General features: G+C 45.6%; 1 protein-coding gene across 1 annotated transcript; it reads right to left on the reverse strand.

Annotated features, from left to right (window-relative positions):
- Positions 1–642: 642 nt before the first annotated feature.
- On the reverse strand, positions 643–16,039 carry LOC120683666 (auxin response factor 12-like). The gene is made up of 16 exons (XM_039965756.1): positions 15,795–16,039; positions 15,551–15,706; positions 15,293–15,402; positions 15,023–15,121; positions 14,852–14,908; positions 14,596–14,751; positions 14,410–14,494; positions 13,561–13,651; positions 13,315–13,479; positions 13,114–13,236; positions 12,684–12,759; positions 8,795–8,942; positions 7,234–8,225; positions 6,974–7,164; positions 1,984–2,103; positions 643–1,006 (listed from the first exon to the last, which is right to left on the reverse strand). The coding sequence occupies exons 2-15, from the start codon at positions 15,606–15,608 to the stop codon at positions 2,007–2,009; spliced, it is 2,448 nt and encodes an 815-aa protein (XP_039821690.1). The 5' UTR covers positions 15,609–15,706; positions 15,795–16,039; the 3' UTR covers positions 643–1,006; positions 1,984–2,006.
- Positions 16,040–25,864: the final 9,825 nt, after the last annotated feature.

The following is a 25,864-nucleotide window of genomic DNA, read 5'->3' on the forward strand; positions in this document are numbered from 1 at the left end:
GCAGTAAAGTGTTAGATCATAAAGAACATCTAGGTGCGAATCTAGTGGGTAACTACTTGATGGGATGAACAGGTACATAGAGAGTAATGTATCTAGGCTATAGGTAGAGGATTCGCGTTGAACCTTGATCGCTACTGCGGTCACTGGCGGCCATAGCGTCAGGGACGAGGTGGCGACAAGGTGTGGGTGTAGGGGACGCAGAGAGGTAGGCGACGTGGTTGAGGACGGCGGAGCTACGACCCTTCCCTCCGCCTCATGATCCTAGCTCGTAGATCATGTTGAGAGGGGTCCTATGGGGTACCGCAGCTATGCAATCGTTGGGTTCCGTGCCCCCATCAGGGCGCATACGAACGGAGAAATCAGTCGTCTTATCCAACACATGGGAGTAGGGAGACCGCTAAGGCGACAAATGAAGATCATCAAAAAACTCCAAAAACGGTTGTCCACCAAATCGTCGCCACAATTTTGCAGTCACGAGCTGTATATGCGACCGCCGCCGCGCCCCCACACCATCGCCACACTGCAATGCGGAAGTACAAAAGAAACTGCATTTCTGTGGTGAAACGCCCTCAATCAGACGTATCATAGCAATCTTGTACCCCAGCAGAAACAAGACGGCACTACAAAATTAAACAATCCTCGTGCATTCAAATTATTGCAGTTCATCGTTGAACGCATGCTGAGGAATCCTCAAATACATAACTTACGAATCACAATTCAGTTTCAACTAAGGATTTAGTCCGGAGATTTGACGCGACACAAAGGGCCGTGCAAGCTACAAACCAACTAGGATAGAGTTACTGAATACTGATACTGATTCCTACGTGGGACTTGCAGGATATCAGTCCAGAGTATCGGTGGCCTGCACCTGATACAGATAAACGGGGAGTTCTGAGGACGTGCATGGTGAACATGCAAGAGATGACACGGGCGAACAAGCGAGCACGGCGGAGCAGACTGTCACGAGCAGGAGTGCTACCTTGTGCCGCAGAATCGTCATGGTAGCCTGTAAATGTAACCCAAATAACAATGTTGTATATTAGGAAATGCCCTGCAGCTAATGGAATGAAAAGTGCAAGTCCGATCTCCTATTGGAAGACAAGGACTAGAAAACAAAACAAAATATTAGGTTTTAGTTGTAAAAGACTTCTAGCCTGTTAGCTTTCATAGCAAAGCTGGGAACCATTGAAGTCTAAAAATTTCCTGAATATTAGTTTTTGAAAGAGAGATGACTTAGGAAATAGTAGATCGATTATGAGGTGCATAGCATGGGTACATATATAGGTAAAGAGGTTCTAGGGTTAGAAGGCACCAAAATAGGAGAACATTGCCTAATTAATCATCTACAAAACCCTAGCAAGATTACAAGGCCAATGAGCCTGTGCCGGCGCCAGCCATGAGGGCCCAAAGGGCCTAACCGAAATACAATCTTCTAACAGGTTTCGCCATTTGCTTAGCTACCAGAAAACCAGTGGCTTGAAAATTTTGGGAAAACCCAGGGAGATATTAGGTATATACTTCATCATAATGGCTTTATCTGCTTTCTGCAACAAAAATATAACTTTTTATTTTTTGTAGCTATGCCAGAGGGCGCTTTCGTAATGGTTAAAGAATAGCACCCAAGGGCGCTTTCACTAGCATTATTGATCTGCCAGAAACACTCATCCTTTCTTTAGTGCCGGCGAACTGTTGCATCTATACTTCCACTCCATAGATATTGTATGCTAAACATCATGAAAGTTATCATATAATTCAGTTAGTCTCATAGTTTCCACGTTCTGGCTAACACTAAAAAGGCTACTCCAGACAATATCATTTAATAGGATAACTGTATCATCCATGCTTACAAGTATAACTTGCTGACATAATACACCAGAAATTATAATCAATCAAGCAAATATAACTGCACTAGTAGAAAAAAGATCCAACAGATTTGAGAAGCAGGCACAAGGACTAACGAAGTAACAGGATGGCAAGAGTTACCAGAAAAGGCTACATGTATCCATTTAAGATAGGTAGCGTGGATCGTTTCCTTGCTTTCCCATCTTATGCACATCCTCAGGTGAAAGTATCTTGATGTACCATACACTATTCACAAATGACCTGCATCAAATGAGCAAGCTCCGTCTCAGGATATTTATAAGTGGCATGCATAGTGACCCTGATACTAACCATGATTCAAGGTACATTCATCACTTTACATAAATCAGAGATATCAACATCACGAGTAAATTAGATCTTAATGAAGTATCATAAACCAAGAACTATGAAGCCATCATTCTTTTTGTAAGTTAAATACATATGAAAGATGCATGGCAGAATGAAGCACTAGTTAAATACATATAAATGAAGATCCTTTCGGGATTAAATGGTCCAAAAAATAGCGTTTGAGTCTATTCAAATGCATGCTACAATAGATATCAATGCGAAGTGATAGAAGATGTTACTTCCGATGCAAACTATACTTCCTGAACAAAAAAAATCTAGTTATTTTACAACTGATGTGGTCTGCTAAGGAATTTTCAAATTCTTATGCTGAATTATATGACTGTTAAAAACAAAGAGTAGGCAAAACAATAGTTTTGGTATATCTGATAGAACGTTATTTGGACCTTTTTTTTCTCGAACGCGCAGGAGAACTGCATGTCGTTATATTAATAGATAGAAACAGCGGTCCAAATTACTTTGCCGAAACCACGGCCTGGGTTAGTTTTTTGTTACATGCGCGCCTAATGAGAGCTAAACAACCACATCCAAAACACTGCAGCATTCCAACTATGGCAGCAGCTCCCCCAATGCTTTTGCCCCCGCCAGCTTCCACAAGTTTGCCTGCTCATGTATCTCCTGCAGCACGGGACGGGCGTCCGGCCGGCAGCCATCAAACATGCACCGGTTGCACATCTTCCAGATGGACCAAGCCGTGAGGATTACCAGGGAGTTCATGCCTTTCCTAGTATTTGGACCCTCCACAGACTCTTTTTGAAGTAGACATGCTATACGAATTCTAGAAGATTGAAATATTTAAAAGAAATGCACATGAGATTGGAACTTGTCACCATCAATATGCTACTGAGAAAAGGCTGGTGGGTGCTTGAGCAAAAACAACAACAACAACATAGCATTTTTTCCCAAGCAAGTTGGGGTAGGCTAGAGATGAAACACGAAAGAAATAAGTTCAAGGTTCAGGCACATTGATAGCTAGTCTTCAAGCGCTCCTATCGAAAGCTATCTCTTTAGAGATATTCCAATCCTTAAGGTTTCTCTTAACCGACTCATCCCACGTCAGTTTAGGTCTACCTCTACCCCTCTTTACATTATCGACCCGCTCAAGAACCCCATTACGCACCGGCGCTTCAGGAGGCCTTCGTTGGATATGTTCAAACCATCTCAGCCGATGCTGGGTAAGTTTCTCCTCAATTGGTGCTACTCCGACCCTATCCCGAATAACTTCGTTCCGGACTCTATTCCTCCTTGTGTGCCCGCAAAACCACCGCAACATCCGCATCTCTACTACACTCAGTTGCTGGACATGTTGCCTTTTTTAGGCCAACATTCAGCACCGTATAACATCGCCGAACGAATTGTTGTCTTATAGAATTTGTCTTTTAGCTTTTGTGGCACCCTCTTGTCAGAAAGGATGCCAGATGCTTGCCGCCATTTCAAACAGCCAGATGAAATTCTATGCCTAACATCTTCATCAATGTCGCCATCCTTTTGTAGCACCGATCCTAAATACCGAAAAGTATCCTTCTGAACCACCACTTGCCCATCTAGACTAACGTCTCCCCCCTCATGCCTAGTCGCGCTGAAATCACACATCATGTACTCGGTCTTGGTCCTACTAAGTCTGAACCCTTTCGACTCTAACGTGCGTCTCCACAGCTCTAACTATTAACCACTGTCCTACTCTCGTCAACTAGCACCACATCATCAGTAAAGAGAATACACCTAGGGATCTCACCTTATATATACTTTGTGACCTCATCCATCACTAAAGCAAATAAATAGGGCTCAATGTTGACACCTGATGTAGGCCTATGTTAATAGGAAAGTCAGTGGTGTTGCCATCACATGTCCGGACAAACGTCGTCGCATCCTCGTACATATCCTTAATGAGGGTAATGTACTTAGTTGGGACTTTGTGCTTCTGCAAAGCCCACCACATGACATTTATCGGTACTTTGTGATATGACTTCTCAATGTCAACGAAGACCATGTGCAAGTCCTTCTTCTGCTCCCTATATCTCTCCATCAATTGTCGTATTAAGAAAATCGCCTCCATGGTTGACCTTACAGGCATGAACCCAAATTAGTTTTGGGTCACACTTGTCACTCTTCTTAGGCGATGCTCGATAACTCTCTCCCAAAGCTTCATCGTATGGCTCATTAGCTTAATCCCACGGTAGTTAGTACAGTTTTGAACATCGCCCTTGTTTTTGAAGATAGGTACTAATATACTTCTCCATTCTTCCGGCATCTTGTTTGACCGAAAAATGATTAAAAAGCTTAGTTAACCATACTATTTCTCTATCTCCTAGGCATCTCCACACCTCAATGAGGATACCATCAGGGCCCGTCGCTTTACCTCCCTTCATCCTCTTCAAAGCCTCCCCGATCTCTAACTCCTGAATTCTCCTCACAAAACGTCTGTTGGTATCGTCAAAAGAGTCATCTAACTCAAGGGTAGAGCACTCACTCTCCCCATTAAACAACTTGTCGAAGTACTCTCTCCATCTATCCATGACAAGCCGCTGATACTAGCAGTCGATTTGTCTCATCCTTAATGCATTTCATTTGGTTGATGTCCCTTGTCTTCCGCTCGCAGATCCTAGCCATCCTATAAATGTCCTTCTCCCCTTCTTTCGTGCCTAGCAGCTGATACAGGTCATCATACGCCTTACCATTTGCTACACTCACAGCTCGCTTTGCAACCCGCTTCGCTAATTTATAGCCCTCGATGTTGGCTGCACTCTTGTCAAGGTGGAGGCGCTTGAAACACTCCTTTTCCTTAATAGCCCTTTGCACCTCGTCGTTCCACCACCAGGTGTCTTTCCCTCCTGTTTGCCTCCCCTACTCACGCCAAACTCCCCTACTCACGCCAAACACCTCTGAGGCCACCTTCCGAACGCATGTTGTCATCTTTAGCCACATGTCATCTGCGTCTTCTCCTTCTTCCCAAGGCCCGTCACCTAGCATCCTTTCCTTAAACGCCTGTGCCGCTTCCCCTCTAAGCTTCCACCACTTTGTTATCGCAATCTTGGCACGTTTGTCCCGGTGGACACGTACCCGAAGACGAAAGTCCGCCACCACAAACTTGTGTTGAGGGACAACACACTCCCCAGGTATCACCTTACAATCTAAGCAATCACGTCTATCCTCCCTCCTAGCAAGGATAAAATCGATCTGGCTCGAGTGTTGTCCACTACGAAACATCACAAGATGGGATTCCCTCTTCTTAAACACAGTATTCGCTATCAACAAGTCGTAGGCTAACGCGAAGTTCAACACATCCTCCCCCTCTTGACTCCTGCTACCATACCCAAAACCCTCGTGCACTCGCTTGAACCCTACATTAGTCGCACCCACATGGCCGTTGAGATCTCCTATGAAGAGTTTCTCGCTGGTAGGCACGGTACTAACCATTCTATCTAGATCTTCCCAGAACTGCATCTTAGTGCTCTCACTAAGGTCTACCTAAGGGGCATAGGCACTGATCACATTCAAAACCGAATCTCCAACTACCAACCGGATTAGGATAATCCGGTCGCCTTGCCTTCTAACCTCTACGACTCCATCCTTAAGGCTCCTATCAATCAAGATGCCTACACCATTCCTACCCGGAGTTGCTCCCGTGTACCAAAGCTTGAAGTCAGTATCCTCAACCTCCTTCGCCTTCTGGCCCTTCCATTTAGTCTCCTGAACGCATAGAATATTTACACGCCTCCTAATTGCTGCATTAACTAGCTCTCGCAACTTACCCATTAGACCCTACGTTCCAGCTACCTATACGAATCCTAGTTGGCTCGGCTAGCTTCTTTACCCTTAGCACCCGTCGAGGGAAGTGCGAAGACACTTGCTCATTTTTCACTACACCCGGACGTAGATGTAGCGCGCCATTCAGGTGACGACCCGACCCTTGCTCACTTATCATCGTACCCAGGTCACGATACGACGCGCCCTTGGGGGGATGGCGACCCGGCCCTTGCCCATTTATCACCACAACTCCGGGTTCCGATGTAGCGCGTCTCCGGGTTCCGATGTAGCGCGTCGCTAAGAGGGTTACGCCCCCAACGAGTTTTTTGTGGGTTTCAAATCCATTAGAGTGGCTATTTTTTATGCTGGTTTGCCAAAACCTAACGCAACCCTCCTCCTTTACCCGGGCTTGGGACCGGCTATACTGAGACGACTCAGGAGAGTCTTCCAAAAAAAAATGCCTGGAGCATATGAAGCCCAATATTTCCCAACTTTGTGTACACTATGATCGACTCATGAAACTGTGAAGTAACAAATATTGTCCTCTACGTTCAAGTTTGATAGATATGGAGAGGACACATCTATTTATAACTTGCCCTGTTTAGTTAATAAGCATTGAAATGGTGTGCAGGAAACCAAAAATGGCGAAAGATAATCTATGACACAGCTACCTTGGCTCTATGCGATTTCTCACTTCCTTTTTGAAAAAAATGTGATAGACAAAGTAATAAAGTTACATTGTGTGGTATAGCTTAAATATGTTGATATGAGCAATTGTGGTTCTGCGGTTAGAATCATAAAGTCATGTTTGAAGTGTACTTACAATCAGGTCTAATTTTTTTTTATGATATACAGTAGCTCCAAATGTCAAAGAGCAAAGTAGGCAAGCTTAAAAGCCATGTGATTTTTCTAATACATGGCAGAGGATATGACAATTCAAATGTGTATTACTACTTAAAAATCACAAATTGAAACTAAAACTCTAGTAATGGTTTCTTACTCCCACGGGTCGTCTCCAAGGAGAAGCACATCATTCTCCCTGTCGACAAATACAAGCTGCCAGCCTGATCTATCAGGGTCGTCCAACTGACCCTTAATGCCGAACATCTGACCCAGTTCCTCTCGAAGTTCAGCATAGTTAGAGAACCGGGTGATGTCCAATGACCTCCCCACTGATCCTGACTTGTAAACCTGCATTTAATAAAATGGTTACATGAGAAGTGACTTAAATTTGTTTTTAGTAGAGACAATTACACTCACCTTAATGAAGGTTCTAGTTGTTGGATCATTCTCTCCTGTATTTTGCAATAAACCAGAAGAGTCCTCCAGACAACCATACATCGGATTTTCCAGATATGTTGATCCGGAGGGAATCGCTGATATATTGTTATCCGCAACATTTGAAGTAGGATTAGGTACCATATTGTACAATAGGGAAGAATTGTCAACTTGTGGACTAAAAAGGGACTGGTTCTGCCCATCTCGGCCAACTTTGTTGTCAACAGAACCATCTTTGCTAGTGGGTGAGTTAAGCGAACCCGAGCCCCCAAAAGACATTGATTGTGAGCCCATAAACTTTTGCTTCCACGCCTGTTGCTGCTGCTGCTGCTGCTGCTCGCTAACTACTGGTTGGATGAATCTAGACAAGTCCACGCATTTCGAGCTTCCCTGAAGGAAGTTCGATTCCAACATGTTTTCGTTGCTGCTAGAGCTGATGTAGCTGGAAGAGTTCACATTAGGATCAGAGAAACCAAATTTTTCACGCAAATGGCTTGGTAGTGACGTTGGGCTAGGGAGAACTGCACTGCTAGGAACTTGATAAGGTTGATCCGGTTGAATCTTCTGCTTCTGATCATTATGAGCATGCTGCATTTGCTGGAGTTGGTGGAGCTGCTGCTGGATAGAACTTGGGCTGAGCACAGACTGAATGTTTTGAGAATCAGGACTAACTAGTTGCTGTTGGCTCGCTTGCTGCATAATTTGTTGCTGCAACAGCAGATTGAGGTTGCACTGTTCCTGAGGGGACTGCATAGGTTGTTGAAGGTGTAGGAATTGCTGCTTCAGATAACCACCAGACTGGGAGGCAGCTGCAGCAGCAACCACTGCTTGATACTGATCATGGTCGTTGCTAAGTAAGGATGGATGGAGTCGCTGTTGTCCCCAGGAACCTATACCAGGTGACTGGAAGTTCAAAGACTGAAAGCCTCCTTCACCAGCAACTCCTCTCAGCCACATCAAAGCATTGCTGTCATCTTAAGTGTAATATGATAATCAATAAAAACATATTGAGAATGAATAGCAAGGGCAACGATGGCACAATTTGTATAAACATAAATTTTGGTCTTCAGGAAAAAAAGTGAAATAACATTTGTTTATCATGTCATGGGTGCTTAGAAGATATCCACCTTTCTGTTGTATTACGGTTCTACTGCCAGTTTCCATCAAAGCAAGATGGATAATAAGAAAACTTCAGTCACTGCTTATGTCCCAGCTTACTTTGGCTTAGGCCAATATCATGTCAAGTTTCCTGAACCAATTATTGGATCTGAAAGCACGTAAAGTAATTTTTTTCCCCAGTAGCTATGAACAGGCTTCAACTCAACTAAATAACCTGTTGCACTTACTAGTTTTCTGCACATCAGCTGGCTTCAACGAAAGGTCCAGTTACGAATACCTAACTTGCATTCATACTGGTCAAAACTCAAAAGCAGCCCCACGAGCACCCCCCAACCCGCGCGTGCACACACCAAACAAAAATACAGGAAAATAACTAATTCTAGATTTAGAGTCATAGTAACAAGCATGCGTATCTTTAGTGTACCATGAAGAGCAGCGACTCCAGAATACCAAGGATGCTTAACTCGCATTGGGAACAGGGATGGATACATTGGAAAGGTTGTCAATGGTTCAATTTCCCACAGAGAAACTCTAGGGGGCCTTTCTCCTGCTGTTGATTCATCCCAACCAACCTGTGTTATATCATTAACATAGTGAGTAGGAAATACTTCACAGTATCATAATTTAAGCCAGTCTGATGAAATGACAGGAGTAACTCCGCCTATGCTGACTGGGAGACTCTTTCTCCTGAGTCGTCTCAGCATAGCCGGTCCCAAGCCCGGATAAAGGAGGAGGGTTGCGTTAGGTTTTAGCAAATCAGCATAAAAATAGCCACTCTAATGGATTTGAAACCAACAAGAAACTCGTTGGGACGTAACCCTCTTAGCGACGCGCTACATCGGAACCCGGGTGTGGTGATAAATGGGCAAGGGCCGGGTCGCCATCCCCCCAAGGGCGCGTCGTATCATGACCTGGGTACGATGATAAGTGAGCAAGGGTCGGGTCGTCACCTGAATGGCGCGCCACATCTACGCCCGGGTGTAGTGAAAAATGAGCAAGTGTCTTCGCACTTCCCTCGACGGGTGCGAAGGGTAAGGAAGCTAGCCGAGCCAATTAGGATTCGTATAGGTAGCTGGAACGTAGGGTCCATAACGGGTAAGTTGCGAGAGCTAGTTGATGTAGCAATTAGGAGGCGTGTAAATATTCTATGCGTTCAGGAGACTAAATGGAAGGGCCAGAAGGCGAAGGAGGTTCAGGATACTGGCTTCAAGCTTTGGTACACGGGAGCAACTCCGGGTAGGAATGGTGTAGCCATCTTGATTGATAGGAGCCTTAAGGATGGAGTCGTAGAGGTTAGAAGGCAAGGCGACCGGATTATCCTAATCCGGTTGGTAGTTGGAGATTCGGTTTTGAATGTGATCAGTGCCTATGCCCCTCAGGTAGGCCTTAGTGAGAGCACCAAGATGCAGTTCTGGGAAGATCTAGATAGCATGGTTAGTACCGTGCCTACCAGCGAGAAACTCTTCATAGGAGATCTCAACGGCCATGTGGGTACGACTAATGTAGGGTTCGAGCGAGTGCACGGGGGTTTTGGGTATGGTAGCAGGAGTCAAGAGGGGGAGGATGTGTTGAACTTCGCGTTAGCCTACGACTTGTTGATAGCGAATACCGTGTTTAAGAAGAGGGAATCCCATCTTGTGATGTTTCGTAGTGGACAACACTCGAGCGAGATCGACTTTATCCTTGCTAGGAGGGAGGATAGACGTGATTGCTTAGATTGTAAGGTGATACCTGGAGAGTGTGTTGTCCCTCAACACAAGCTTGTGGTGGCGGACTTTCGTCTTCGTGTACGTGTCCACCGGGACAAACGTGCCAAGATTGCGAGAACAAAGTGGTGGAAGCTTAGAGGGGAAGCGGCACAAGCGTTTAAGGAAAGGATGCTAGGTGAGGGGCCTTGGGAAGAAGGAGAAGGCGCAGATGACATGTGGCTAAAGATGGCAACATGTGTTCGGAAGGTGGCCTCAGAGGTGTTTGGCGTGAGTAGGGGAGGCAAACAGGAGGGGAAAAACACCTGGTGGTGGAATGACGAGGTGCAAAAGGCTATTAAGGAGAAGGAGTGTTTCTAGCGCCTCCACCTTGACAAGAGTGCGGCCAACATCGAGGGCTATAAATTAGCGAAGAGGGTTGCAAAGCGAGCTGTGAGTGTAGCAAAGGGTAAGGCGTATAATGACCTGTATCAGTTGCCAGGCACGAAAGAAGGGGAGAAGGACATTTATAGGATGGCTAGGATCTGCGAGCGGAAGACAAGGGACATCAACCAAATGAAATGCATTAAGGATGGGACAAATCGACTGCTAGTATCAGCGGCTTGTCATGGATAGATGGAGAGAGTACTTCGACAAGTTGTTTAATGGGGAGAGTGAGTGCTCTACCCTTGAGTTAGATGACTCTTTTGACGATACCAACAAACGTTTTGTGAAGAGAATTCAGGAGTTAGAGATCGGGGAGGCTTTGAAGAGGATGAAGGGAGGTAAAGCGACGGGCCCTGATGGTATCCTCATTGAGGTGTGGAGATGCCTAGGAGATAGAGAAATAGTATGGTTAACTAAGCTTTTTAATCATTTTTCGGTCAAACAAGATGCCGGAAGAATGGAGAAGTATATTAGTACCTGTCTTTAAAAACAACGGCGATGTTCAAAGCTGTACTAACTACCGTGGGATTAAACTAATGAGCCATACGATGAAGCTTTGGGAGAGGGTTATCGAGCATCGCCTAAGAAGAGTGACAAGTGTGACCCAAAACTAATTTGGGTTCATGCCTGTAAGGTCAACCATGGAGACAATTTTCTTAATACGACAATAGATGGAGAGATATAGGGAGCAGAAGGACTTGCACATGGTCTTCATTGACATTGAGAAGTCATATCACAAAGTACCGAGAAATGTCATGTGGTGGGCTTTGGAGAAGCACAAAGTCCCAACTAAGTACATTACCCTCATTAAGGATATGTACGAGGATGCGACGACGTTTGTCCGGACATGTGATGGAACACCACTGACTTTCCTATTAACATAGGCCTACACCAGGGGTCAACATTGAGCCCCTATTTATTTACTTTAGTGATGGATGAGGTCACAAGGTATATATCAGGTGAGATCCCTTGGTGTATACTCTTTACTGATGATGTGGTGCTAGTTGACGAGAGTAGGGCAGGGGTTAATAGAAAGTTAGAGCTGTGGAGACGCACGTTAGAGTCGAAAGGGTTCAGACTTAGTAGGACCAAGACCGAGTACATGATGTGTGATTTCAGCGCGACTAAGCATGGCGGGGGAGACGTTAGTCTAGATGGGCAAGTGATGGTCCAGAAGGATACTTTTCGGTATTTAGGATCGGTGCTACAAAAGGATGGCGACATTGATGAAGATGTTAGGCATAGAATTTCAGCTGGCTGTTTGAAATGGCGGCAAGCTTCTGGCATCCTTTGTGACAGAGGGTGTCACAAAAGCTAAAAGGCAAATTCTATAGGACAGCAATTCGTACGGCGATGCTATACGGTACTGAATGTTGGCCTACAAAAAGGCGACATGTCCAGCAACTGAGTGTAGCAGAGATGCGGATGTTGCGGTGGTTTTGCGGGCACACAAGGAGGGATAGAGTCCGGAACGAAGTTATTCGGGATAGGGTCGGAGTGGCACCAATTGAGGAGAAACTTACCCAGCATCGGCTGAGATGGTTTGAACATATCCAACGAAGGCCTCCTGAAGCGCCGGTGCGTAATGGGGTTCTTGAGCGGGTCGATAATGTAAAGAGGGGTAGAGGTAGACCTAAACTGACGTGGGATGAGTCGGTTAAGAGAGACCTTAAGGATTGGAATATCTCTAAAGAGATAGCTTTGGATAGGAGCGCTTGGAGACTAGCTATCAATGTGCCTGAACCTTGAACTTATTTCTTTCGGGTTTCATCTCTAGCCTACCCCAACTTGCTTTGGAAAAAAGGCTATGTTGTTGTTGTTGATGAAATGACAGGAGTAACTTAATGTGTAAGATGGTTATTACGAGATGAAGAACAAAGGTTTTCTAATGGAAAAAAGAAACAACAAATATTTCACTATGGCAATTTATCCTCTCACCAAAGAATGAAAAGATGGTCGGTATAAAATATCTGAAACTTATAACAGCTGTGCGAATATTAGCTGAGAACCAGAAGAGCGGATAAGAAGAAAATGGGAAAAAATGTTAAAAAGGATCCAAGAGTAAGATGTGACTTGTGAGTCTCCTAATTACCAATGTGAAGCAAGAATGACAAACCAGCATGCAAAAAGAGTAAGAACTACAAACTAACAAGAAAAATCAAGAAGAAGAAAAATTCTTACCTTTACCGATCTCCAATAGGAACTAGGCCAGCGCACTGGGTCCGCATCACTTACTTCTGTTATCGTCCCCATGTACCTGCAATTATTTATTCTCTTTGTTATGAGTTTCTTTCATAAACAATGAGCAAGAAATTCTCAATCTCATGGACACACGATTCCATATGGTTTGAAAGCATGGCACCACCATGTAAAACGAAAGAAAAGTACTCTCTCTTTTTTAACCATAAACACAGCGAGGGAGTCCCCCCACTGTAAATTTTATTAAATTTTTAAAGAAGAGAGAAATAATAATTACAGAGAAAGCTGTACAGCAAAACTGGGAAAGAGCTTCTAGAGAAAATAAAACTTTACAGGGCAAGAAAGTACTCTAGTTGCATGGAAAAATGTTGTTGCTAAGAATCAGAAGGAAAATTTGGTATTGCCGCCTCACCTGCGGACACTAGATTCCTCGGTCTCAAACAACATCCTGAATCGCATCCCAACCGATATCCGAGTGTGGAAAACAGCCTTGATGTATTTTGAAAGGGGTATAACAAATTCTGATGGACTTGCCCTGCATGCACATATTGCTGGTCAAGTGGAACATAGGAAACACAGAAGTCTCATTTGCGAATCAAACAGTTGAAGTTACCTGGGATTATAGAAAATTGTGAAGCGGCTGTTTGTTGCAGCAGCATGAGCTGCTGCTGCAAGGAGGCCTATATGCATACTGTCACTAGAAAGAACAGAAGAGGGCATTACAGTCTGTGGCCGGCTGGCGTGTCTGATTCCAAGCAAAAGTTGGTTCTTCTCATTCCTGAATTAGTGGGCGAAGAGTAAGTCCTACTACTCATTAGAAACCTTTTCATAAGTTCTGGATTGAAACAATGGAACAGACCATATGAATAGCACAGAATCTCCAGCAACGAGTCTCTTAGCACTGACAAACACACTCCAGCCAGTAGTCAGCAGGTGTCTCTTGGGTTGGCCTGTGAAACGAAGCAATCGTTATTTAGTACAAAAGATTGCAAAATTAATGTTAAATAATTCAATCTGTCAGCAACAAATGTTAGTGCTGTCGACCCCATTTCACAATCAGTATAGTAGATGGGCCCTCATGCATGAATGTCACTAACACTAATAATCAAACTTTAGCATTTACAGGCATACAAAGTAAAGTATGCTCTGGACCGAGGAATCAATTACGAATAAACAAAACACTGTCGAACAAAAGTCTTTCAAGAAATAAGAAAAGAACCAACCGTGTGGTACATTTGTACTAGCCAGAAAAAATCACATCCGTACATCCAGAGGCCCGTGTGCAAATATCTAGCATCTAACTCCCCACGGATAGTTCAGAAACATATGAGGACATATTCCTGTCAATTGTAACTTGGGCAGCTTACATATAATCAGGTACTGCACTATTCTGAGGTGATAAAGCTAAAAAGGGTTTCAGTGTACTATCCAAATTAATGTTTTCATCTTTGTAGTTTGCAGAGGTCCTTGATGGTACTAAACAATTGCATGGACAGATGGACTGCTTTCTTACCTTAAAAATGCTTAGATACCAATGTGGAGAATTTATATTTTCCCAAGCACACTTGGAAATTTTTTGAAATATGTTTTAAACAAATAAAAATAAAAAGACTAACGACTGATACGATAACTGATTAAGGGTTTAAATTGAAACGGGAGAAAAATAGGTTATTAAGGAGCAAGAGCCTCGAGATTTTTGTGAACTTGCCTCGGAAGATATGCCTGAACTTCCACTCCACATCATGAATATCCCGTGCAATAAGCTCCTGTGCTGGAGGCTGCTGTGTGAAATCCTACAAACCACACTATACCACCTGTTATTGGCAACAGCAAACCCAACAATCCATGCAGCTGAAGAAAAGGCACACCACCCCAAAATACACACTCATCACACCAGAGGGGGGAAGACGCGCTCCGCTGCACGACGGGGCACAGAGAACCCGCCATGCGTGCTGGTGTCGCTGGCCGTCAGCGTCTTGCAGAAGTAATTCGTAGGCTGTTTGCTCATGATCCCCATCTCGGCCGGCAGGTATGCATCGTTCTGCTCTTGCTGCACAGATTAACACAACCGAAACCATAAGAACTCAACACAACCCACAATCATCAGAAGCACAGCACCTCGAACCAACCATCAACCCCCGGTGACTTACTGGGTTCAGCGGCTGCAGCGTCATCTGAGCGTACACTTCATCAGTCTCCGCATCCGCCTGCGCAATTATGTTTCAGCTCAGCTTAGCATCCCCATCCGCAGGTAGCAAGTTACAGCAGGCGAATCGACGCATCTAAGAAAGAAATTAAACTTGAGGGAGAAAATCGCGCACATGCATTGTGACATCATGGAGCTGGCAGATGAGCTGCGGCGGCAGGTTGGGGTAGTTGGGGATGTGCCCGTCCACCTCCTTGTTCGTCGACGCTGCCACCTTCACAGGCGCTCAGAAGCATTAGCTAGCCCGAAACACAAGCGAAGCGAGCGATCGTTCAAAGCAACCGCCCCAACGCAGCAACTCGGCGAGGCAAAACAACCAACACCTTGCACGCAAGGCGACGCCAACAATGAGCGAGACCGGGACGGCGCGAGAGCTCACGCTCACCTGCTCGCTGTGGCCCTGCGGGAAGTAGACGACGCGCGTGCCGACGGTGGGGAGGCAGACGAGCGGGCCGGCGCACGCGTGCCACAGCTCCGAGTTGAGGCACTTCTTCTCTGCAGACACAGACACAACAGCGCGCGCGAGCACAAGCGCTCATAGAAGAAGCAGTTAGTGAAACGAATCGATCCCGAGAGCAGCTGGGGTGGGAACCAAGCAGCCAAAGCGCACGGAAACCTAGGAAGGAGTCGAGTCGGCACCCACCTTCGTCCGGCGGCGGCGGCGGCGTCTGGCCGATGCTGGCCGCCGACGACGAGCTCATCCTCCCACGTCCACCGGAACCGAAACCTACTCTACACCCTGGCGAATCCGCCCGGAACCCCCATCACCCTCCCGCCGCCTCCTCAAATCGGCCGCATTCTGCATCAACAAAGGCAAGCCGCCGCGTCAGGAGGCGTCGGGCGGTGGCGAGCCCGCGCCGACACGGAGGGGGTGGAGGGACGCCTACCTCGTCAGCTCACCCGAGCTCGGAGATCGCCATGGTGTGCGGGGAGAGAGGGGAAGGGTGGGGCTGCGAGGTGGGAGAGGGAGAGAAAAAGAGGGGCTTGGGAATGATTAGGTTTGGGGCATTTAAGCGAGCGAGGGAGGGGAGGGGAGCAGCGCGTGTGCGTGCGCAGCGAAGTAGTGCTGCTGCGGCTGCGGACGGCGAGCGAGACTGCGAGTTCCCACAGTGCAGCGCCGAGTGGAGTGGCTGCTGCTCTCCCCTGCGCCCAGTTTTGAATAAAGCGGAGGAGAGAGAACGAGGGAGAGAGAGAAATAAAAAAGAAAGCTGGAAAGCGAGTCGTAGGAGTAGCATTAAAAAAAGCCGTATTTTATGGGCTCATGTAAGCGGCTGTCGGGTTGCTTGTTTCTCTGTATTGCCACGCATTGGAGCACCCCAACCCCAACCCTCCTCCTCCATGGATGGATGGATGGATTGACTGCCTGGTCACTGGCGCCCCGTGTGGGCCAACTCTGTTGCCTCCCAGTGCCGCCCCGGCTCCATGCCACCATGGGTTTGCCTGCCTGCCTGCCTGCCTGCCTTGCGCGCGGTGATCAGCTGCTAGCTTCTACTACGTGTCTGTCTAGTTTTGCCCTCTAGTAGATTCTACGTACTTGTAAAGTTGTATACCCGTATTTGTTTGGTAATCTACGTAGTTTAGGAATTTGCATGGGTTTCAGGGTTCAATTGACTATAATCTACCACTTGTTTAGTTGCAAAGTTCAAAATTTCAAAAAAAAATTCTGGCACCTGCATGAAGACTTAAATCTAGACGAAATAAAAAACGTATTGCACGGTTTGCTTGTAAATCGCGAGACGAATCTAATTAGGTCGTAATTAGATGCTAAATTGCTACAGTAAACAACCTTTAATGACGAATTAATTAGGCTCTTTAGATTCGTCTCGCGATTTACAGACGAGTTCTGTAATTTATTTTATGATTAGTCTATATTTAATATTTTAAATATAAAAAAATATCCTTTCAAAAACTTTACAACATACAACTAACCTACAACTAAATAAGACCCTAGTCCCGATTTCCGGCAGGCATTTCCTCCTTTTTCACGTGAAGCCGCGCGGAAAATATTCTGACTACGGCCCTCTTTAGATCTTTAGCCGTAAACCACATAAACATAAAAAAAAATCACATCGAATGTTTTGACACATGCATGGAGTACTAAAATAAATTTATTTATAAAACTTTTTACATGGACGTGCTGTAAATCGCGAGACGAATCTAATGAGCCTACTTAATCTATGATTTGCAACATTGATGCTACAGTAATCATCCGCTAATTATGAATTTATTATGGATTAATTAGCATCATTAGATTCGTCTCGCGATTTACAACCCACCTGTATAAAAAAATTTGTAAATAGACTTCATTTAGTACTTGAAATTTATAAGATTCCATCGCAAAATGTTTTTGCGTTGGAACTAAACACGGCCTGCATCGAGCTACCGATTCCCCCTGCTCGGTGGCGCGCGGATCGACGGAGCAGCAAGGATCTCGTGAAACTTTCTTGGCACACTATAATCAGCCTGCGGGGTTTGCCTAACAAGACTCTTCCCGCCGCGCGCTGGCTAGTCGAGTTTAGTTCCCAAAAAATTTCACCTCGAAATTTGTGCCTCTCCCTTTGAATACATGTATGAAGTACTAAATACAGTTAAATAACAAAACTAATTACACAGTTTGGATGTACACAGCGAGATGAATTTTTTGAGCTTAATTAGTGCATGATTAGCCATAAATACTACAGTAACCCCACATATGCTAATGAAGCGGTCAAAGACCTCAAGATTTGTCTCGCGATTTCCAAGTAAATTCTGAAATTATTATTTTAGTTAGTGTTCGAAAAATCATACCGACATCTGGTTTAGGACTCACCGCGCGCGCCTTCTCCCACCACCACCGCCGCACACCAAAATATCCCCAAGCCCACCCTGATTTTATCCCCGACTCGGCTCGTCCAACCCCTCAAGCCAACCAGGTCGATCAAACGGCTCGCGTGATCAGCTCGGTCCATCGATGATCGATCCAACAAGGGTCGGGTCGGCCCGGCGGCACATGTGATCGCCGTCGCCCTGCCTCCTCAGCGCAGGTACCTGCCGCGACCGACGTACCGAAACGCGCCCGCGCCTCGGCTCGGCCGGCGCGGCACCTCCCAGCTGCCACGGCTCCGGTTCGGACACGAGCCACGCACGGATCGCGGGGCTAGGCTGGCTAGCTACTCGTACGTGACGCCACGCGGGCCATTAAAAAACAGAGGCCGTGTTTAGTTTAGTTCCGTTGCAAAAAAAAATTCAAAGGAATCTTACTAATTTTAATTTGAAGTACTAAATAAAATATATTAAAAAACTTTTTACACAAATGAATTGTAAATCGTGAGACGAATCTAATGATGCTAATTAATCTATGATTAATCAATAATTAGCAGATGGTTACTGTATCATCACTGTTGCAAATTATAGATTAAGTAGGCTCATCATATTCGTCTCGCGATTTACAGCACATTCATGTAAAAAAATTATAAATAAACTTAATTTAGTACTCTATACATGTGTCGAAATATTTGATATGATGTTTTTTTGCGTATTCAAGTTGAGTCGGATCTAAACAGGGCCAAAGACGGGGAGAAAAAGGTACGGAGCAATCTTGTCATATCAACTTAGAGCAAGTTTTATATCAATTAGAGCAAGTTTTATGGTTGCGGCGATAGCAGGCGGGAAGAGAGCTCGGGTGGCTAATATTTAATGCAGCACGGAGCGAGCGTTGCAGCTGCAGCAGCCAATAAACGGCGAGCCGGACAGCAACGCAGCGAATACGGGTCACCCGCGCGCACATCCGCCTACTGCCCGCGTCTCGTCCCGCTTTCTTCTTTCTTCCGCTTTCTCTCTCCCACACTCGGACGCCGCCCGCTTCCCGCCTGCCATTGTTTGGTTGCCAACCAAAATTTTTGCGCACGTTTTTCGAGAAGAGAATCTTGTATGCATGAAGTACTAAAGGAAATTTATTATCAAAACTTTTTTTAGAGATGGGTGTAAATTTTTGAGACGAATCTAGTAGCGGTAATTAAATGATGATTTGTTACAGTGATGCTACAGTAACCATCCTCTAATCGCGTGTTCAAATGCTTCATTAGATTCGCCTCGCGATTTACATGGGGGTTGTGGAGGTGGTTTTGTAATTAGACTTCATTTAATACTCAAAATTAGTGGTCAAGATGGAAAAAAATTCCATCAAATGTAACCAAACACGGCTAAGCCATAATATTTGCTCCTATTGGTGTGCGCGGCATGCATGCCGATCGTACCGTGACGTGACCGGTCCGGGGATGGGACGCAAAAGAAAGTGTGTGCGCGTGTGTACTGCATGCGTCCCCTCCGAGAGCTCTGAACGAATTTCTTTTTAAAAAACGAAAAAGGGAAAGGTTTGGGGGTGACAAGCGTGGACGACATGGAAAACACGTTTGTGGAGGGGCCTCGGCCCAGTGGTAACTCCCGAGAATGGGAGGCTGTCGGCGGGGTTCGAGCCCCCGTTCCGCACCGGGTGCTGAGACCGTGTGCGTGTGTGCTGGCGTGTGTAGGTGTGGTGTATAAGTCTCGGTATAGTGCGTTTCGCGTGGGTGTAGGTGTGGTGTAGGTAAGTCTCGGTACAGTGCGTTTTGAGATTGCTCGGGTAGTTTTGTCTATGTTGAGTTCGGTCAGTGTAGATATTTAAAATCTTATATGATTTTCTAGTGCTCCTAAGTGTTTTAAAAAAGAAAACACGTTTGACTCGTACATGATGTGACGTGCCAGAGGGAGCAGAGATATTCATTCTCCCGCCACGCTTTCACCCTTTTTACTCCGCTCTGCTGGTCGCTGTGAAGCCTGTGGCACGTCCAGCATACTACGCATACATGACGTAGTACATGCGTCCACCCACGTGAAAAGGCTGGCGGTCAACCGGCTACGGCAGTACGTGCACCTGCGCCTACTGTACATTTCATGGAGCCGACGTCGACGGCGACGTAAATATATCTCCTCCTGAAAAACTAGTATACTGGTAGCTACTTTCGTACGTTCCAAAATTATCCAAAATTGATGGTAGATACTTCCGTACTCCCTCCGTCTCTAAATAACTGTCGCTTTCGCTTCCCGAGATAGACCTTTTAATCTAGTTTTTTAACAAATTTATTTGGAGATACAAATATTGCATGTTTTTTCTACAAATATTGCACGTTTTTTCTACAAATCAAATCAAACTTGTGGCACGCACCTCGACGACGACAGTTAAAAAGGATAGAGGGAGTATGTTCTAAAATTATCTTAAATTGAACTGTCATAAGTGTAACAAAAAGTTTATAAAGATATATTTCGTAATTGATCGAATATTTACTATGTCGATTAAGGATAATTAATAAGTTCATATCGGAATATATAGTTTATATAAACAGATGGCTAAATAAGTAAAGCTCGATCAAAAATACATACTACTAGCTAGTGACACTCAATGCGGATTATCGTGACAGCAGGAAATGCGTGCAATCCACTCGACAATGCAACTTCATTGGAACAAGATATTTTGAGACCTTTGGATAATAATAATAATAATAATAACGACCTCTATATTTATTTATGTCGTAATTGCTCTAGCTTGATATTTGGATTTTAACGACCTCTATATTCGACATCAACTGATCTAGCTAGGCATCTAGCTTTATACTACCTCCGTTCTCTATTGATAGCCCTATTTCACCTTAACACAATAATCAAGGAAGAGCAACCTTACTTATCATCTAATTAATGTAGCATAAGATTTTTTACCAGTCCTCCAACGTCTTTACTAGAAACTCTTCGTTACTGGCACTATTTATTGTCATAGTTGTCGATAGCAAATAGGACTATCATTTGTGAAAATTTGAGTTTTGGAAATAGGACTGTCAAAAGAGAATGGAGGGAGTAATAGATAGTCTCCACAACACTGTGTTGAACCACTGTGCCCAAACAGTAGCAGTGACGCAAACGGCCTGTGTTGTGTCCCAGTCACGCATGCCGTCCACATTATGAGCGTCAGCATCGCCATTCCTGTAGCGGGATGCCGGGACTAATGCAAGGTTTGTTGTAGTTTAAGGCTCCAATGCAAACATATCCCAAGATCTTGGTGACGGTGCTAATGGAGTGCAACTTTCTAGCTTTGAAAAGGAAATATGCGCCCTAAAAAAAGAGCTCGGCACAAGTGGGGCTCATGATTTGCATAATTGCATCGAAGCTCCAAACTGGTAAAGCCGAAGGCCCTCGTAATCTCCCTATAGTTTACCGGGAAAAAGGAACGAGAAATCCAAAGGCGAAAAAGGATCTTCGTTCATGTGCTCCCCTCCCAACCCCCAAACGGGAGGTGGCCGTGCCATCCGTACACCTGCTTTTGACCGCGCCACATCCAGTAGGGCAGGCAGACAGTTAATTAGTTGAGCGCTGGATGGGAGGTGATGTGCAGTGTACTCTCTCATCTGGCGCCCAGAGCATCGGCACTTTTCTATTTTACCATGGTTTAATTTACTGGGTAGATCGAGCTCGCGTACTTGCCGTATTAAAGAGGTGCTGCCCCAGCTGAAAAGTACAAAGTCGGGGTAAGTCATATATGTATGGTACTGTAAATTATATTTTAAATCCGAAAAAAATAGAGGTGACCAACTAGCGATATTTATGCATGAAAATAGTAACCTTTCATCCCATTTCATATAGTAAATACTCCCTCTATCCTATAATAGCTATTTTTTAAAATTTTTAAGTCAAACCTTTTAAACTTCTGCCATGAATGTTAAAAAAAAGCTATGAAGGTTGCCAACACAAAAAATATTATTTTATTCATAATAAAATTAACTATCATATGATGTATTCTTTTTACTTAAAATAATTATTTTCAAAAATATTATTGTCAAAGTTGAAAATATTTGACTTTAATCAAATCTAAAAGTTATTATATTTTGGGATGGAGGTACTACCGTACTAGCTACATATACACGAAGAGTGCACGTCGAGGAGTTAATCCAAAAGCCTACTAGAGGAGTAACTGTGTAAGTATTTTAATTCACAATTTATGACAAGTGTCATTTTTATTAGGCAAATTATATATACTAGTCTATCAACCCGTGCTCCCGCCCGGGCTAATTAGAATTAATATAAGAATAAGGTTAATAATTATAATTGTCTATCTTACGCCCTTTTCATCTATTAAATATTCTAACACATACTTTAAAATATATATTTTCATTATTTAGTTATAATAAATTTCATTTGTGCACCTCCATAGTATTCAATATATGTTTAGTTGTACTATTTGTTTGTGAATTGGTATTCTTATCTCTTCCATCATTCATGAATATATGGTGACATATACATGGGTAGTATTGTTACATAAATACTAATATAAATAATATATTAATAACGATAGAAATAGTAATTTTAGAATTTTATATTGGTGCACTTTAATATATTATTATAATTATATAATTTAGATTCAGATTTCTGAGTAATTTAACTTGAAATAATAATGACATAATTGGATAATTTATATGCAAATTTAGGGGGTATTTGTATTATTTTTATAATGACATAGGTGGGTAATTTACACAAAGATTAAGGGGTTACTTTTGATTTTTTTTATAATGGCAGAGGTGGATAATTTAGATACATGTCTATGGGTTACTTTAGTCTTTTTTCATAATGGCAGAGGTGGGTAATTTATTAAGAAAGATAACAGATCCGATGGTTGTTATAATTAGTGCTATTGGATTGATGGCCAGATGTTTCTGATTTTTATGAGAATTTATAGGATTTCTCTATTTTTTCAGAGTGCCCATCTAGAATTCTAGATGGCTTTATGTGAAGGCTCCAAAAGAGTCTCCAATTAGTAATAGTAAGAAGTAAGATAGTCGGCCGGGTCAACTATATTTATCCTAAGACACGGAGCATGCATGTATGGAAGTATCATGAGTACCACCACCAGCACACATCCAGCAAGGTGTCTTGCGCCTGTTCCCCAGTCGTCCCGCACGCGATCGACTTGAAAGATCAGGTCGATCAAACCGCCTTTTTTTTTGTCGCGCTGCTCGACAATATGCCGAGACATGTTTGGAACAGCTTTACGAGTTGCTCGCTGCTGTTCTATCTAGTCGATCGATCGGCGAGAGGTCACCACTGGTGCGTGATGCCTTTTTTTTTTTTGGATGCGGGCACGCAACAGTATACGTGAGGAAACAGTCGACGACCATGCATCCACCTGCGTGCCGTCCGCTGCGCCGTACGCCCATGACGAGATGTCTGATCTGACGACGACCGATCGGGAGCACGTCCGTCTCTTCTCGTGATATCCGAGGTATGGGCCGGCGGCGCATGCATACGGGAAGCATCCGTGTGGTCGTGTTCTTCCTGGGTCATCATGTTGCCTGCATCCCTCGACGTCGTCGTCTCAGGATCGATACTAGCTCCCGTACGTGCATCGTGTCTCTTTATAATGACATAGGTGGAGGCCGGCGCGACCCGAGAGAGCACCACCGCTCCCTTCGGCTTTTCGGGGCGGAACCAGGGTTCACCAAACCGGTGGGAACCGGTCCGGTTTGACTGGTTACCGGTCCGGCCTGATTCCGGTTTGGGCCGGTACCAAACCGGCCCAAATTCAAAATTTAAATTTGAATTAAAAAATGAAAAATTCCTAAAAATACTTTAAGGTGCGACGAATCTAATGGCGTTAAATTTTCTCAAAAATTCGTTCATTTAGTATAATTTGCGGGGATTTGAAGTTAAACAAAAAAACATACATACAAAAATATACAAATACAATGTAAAAGTAGTACAAAAGAGGGTTGGAGGGTTTATTTAGGCTAAAATATGTTATACAAATATTTATTTAGTATACTTTACGGGCATTTGAATTTAAAACAAAAAAGAAAAAATTTGAATTTGGCCGGTTACCAGTCAAACCGACCGATAAACCGGCCGGTAAACAGGTCAAACCGACCGGTAAGCCGTTTCGAACAGCACTGCAGCTTTTGAATTCAAATTTGAATTCAACCGGTTTGAAACGGTTTCCGGTCAAACCGGACCGGTATACCAGTACCGGACAGCGCCGGTTTTGTCGGACCGGTCGGTAATGTCGGAACAGAGCTAGCTAGCCAAAAGCTCTGGAGGCCGGGGCTCTCCCTGCTACCTGGCCGGGCCGGCCGCGTCCGTCGCTCTCTGTCGACGACCACCGTGCGGCCCGCCCCGGCCCCGCCTACGCCGCGGGGCCCCCCGCGACCGCGACGATCTGCTAGACAGCGAGTGTGTGTTCAGCCCTTCAGCCGGTTCAGGGATCTCGAGTGATGAGGGCGGCGCACGACGACGCGCCGCGCCGCGCCGCGCTAGCCGCTGACACCACCGCGCGCGCGCGCGCGCATGCGTGCCGTGCGCGGCGGCGTCTGCCGGCACCGCAGCACTGTCGCTGGCAACAGTCAGGGGCTCGGGGCCTCGGGCCGGCATGCAGCAGGGCGGGCGGCACTGTAGACGGTGGCCGGCTGGCTGGCAGAGCTGCGGGTCTGGCTTCTGCTCTGTGCCCTCGCCGCGCGTGGTGCGCTCTAGAACGGACGGCGGCCGGCCCGCCTGAGATGTGTTTCTGACCCTGCCAATGCCAATCCCCAGTCCCCCTCCCGTTTCCATGAGAGCGAGGCACTCGCGCGTTCGTGCGTGCCGCGTCACCATCGACGCCGCGGCAAGACCGTTCGGAGAGGCAGCGGAGGTGGACACTACTAGGCAGCTAAGCTAGGTAGCGAAGCCGCGATGCTGGGCGGCAGGCACAGAGGATCAGCAGGAAGTTGGCTCGGAAAATATCGCCACTCGCCGTCGCGAGAGCGCCACGAGGCCCCCACCGAGCACTCGCGGTGCCCTACCAGTCCAGTCCAGTCGCCAACAGACAGGCAAGGCACCCACGAACGCAACAGAGCCATGCCTCGCCTCGGGAGCAAAGCTTTGAGATCCACGGCCACCGGCCCCCCGATCGAAGCACCCCATCCGATCGATCCGGCGGCCATTCTCTCTTTTGCTTTCGCCGTCGCTTCCTCCCCTGCCTAGCCCTCTCTGGTAGGCGTACTGCCCCTCTCCTACCGGGAGTGGCAAGTGCCGGCAGGCCGGCCGGGTTACCTCCCCGTCCCGGCTCCGGCCGGCCGCCGAGTCAAAATCCTCCTGTTCCCATGCGTACCCGCCGCCGCGCGGCGGTCTCCGATGTCCTCCTCTCCTCCTCCTCCATCCCCTCGGAGATTTCCCAGGAGTCACAGCCCCCTGTGGATCGCAGCCGGCGACGTCATCATCACCATGGGCGTCGAGTTGTTTGCCAGCAGATTTGAGCTTTGTTTGTGCCGGCAATGCTGGCATTAGAGTGCGTGGTAGTACTAACTAGCCGTAGCTAGGTAGTTAGTGGGGGATGCTAGTGCTGGGACGTTGCCCAACAGTCTGCGCGCGTGCTACGTCACAACAGTGAGGCTACTTTGCTGCTGCACCCGTGGTCATGTACCGTCACACTACAGTGTCTTCCCTCGCGTAACTAACGCCTACTGATGGTAGCGTTGCCCGGTTCTATCTGATTTTTATTTTTTGTATTCAGAAAAAAAAACATTGTTAATTTCAAAAGATTCTGTCCAAATAGTCCCGTGAAACGGACTTAACATCCTGGTGTGGTTACTGCTGCCACCTTTTCAGAAACTCGTTAGTGAGCATGCACGATCTGATCTGACCCCAATCCGTCCGTGGATCGTACAGCGTTAGCTAGCTGTGGAAGGACTGAACGGGGCCCGGCGCCATCTCGTGTAGAATTATTGCGTGGTGTGTACTTTTAGGAGCCCAACACAATGTGCAATCTCAGAAAGTCCTCTTCACACTCATCACCAAAGCCGGTCAGCATGCATCCCTAAGAAAAAGGGAGAGGGGAATCACTGGCGGAGCTGTCCCATATTCCATCCAAAGCTACAACTATTTTCGAAAAACCTTAGCATTTTACAAGCGCTGGCGGAGTTGTCCTATT

This window comes from Panicum virgatum, chromosome 7N, assembly GCF_016808335.1.
Source record: "Panicum virgatum strain AP13 chromosome 7N, P.virgatum_v5, whole genome shotgun sequence".
Classification (NCBI taxonomy): domain Eukaryota; kingdom Viridiplantae; phylum Streptophyta; class Magnoliopsida; order Poales; family Poaceae; genus Panicum; species Panicum virgatum.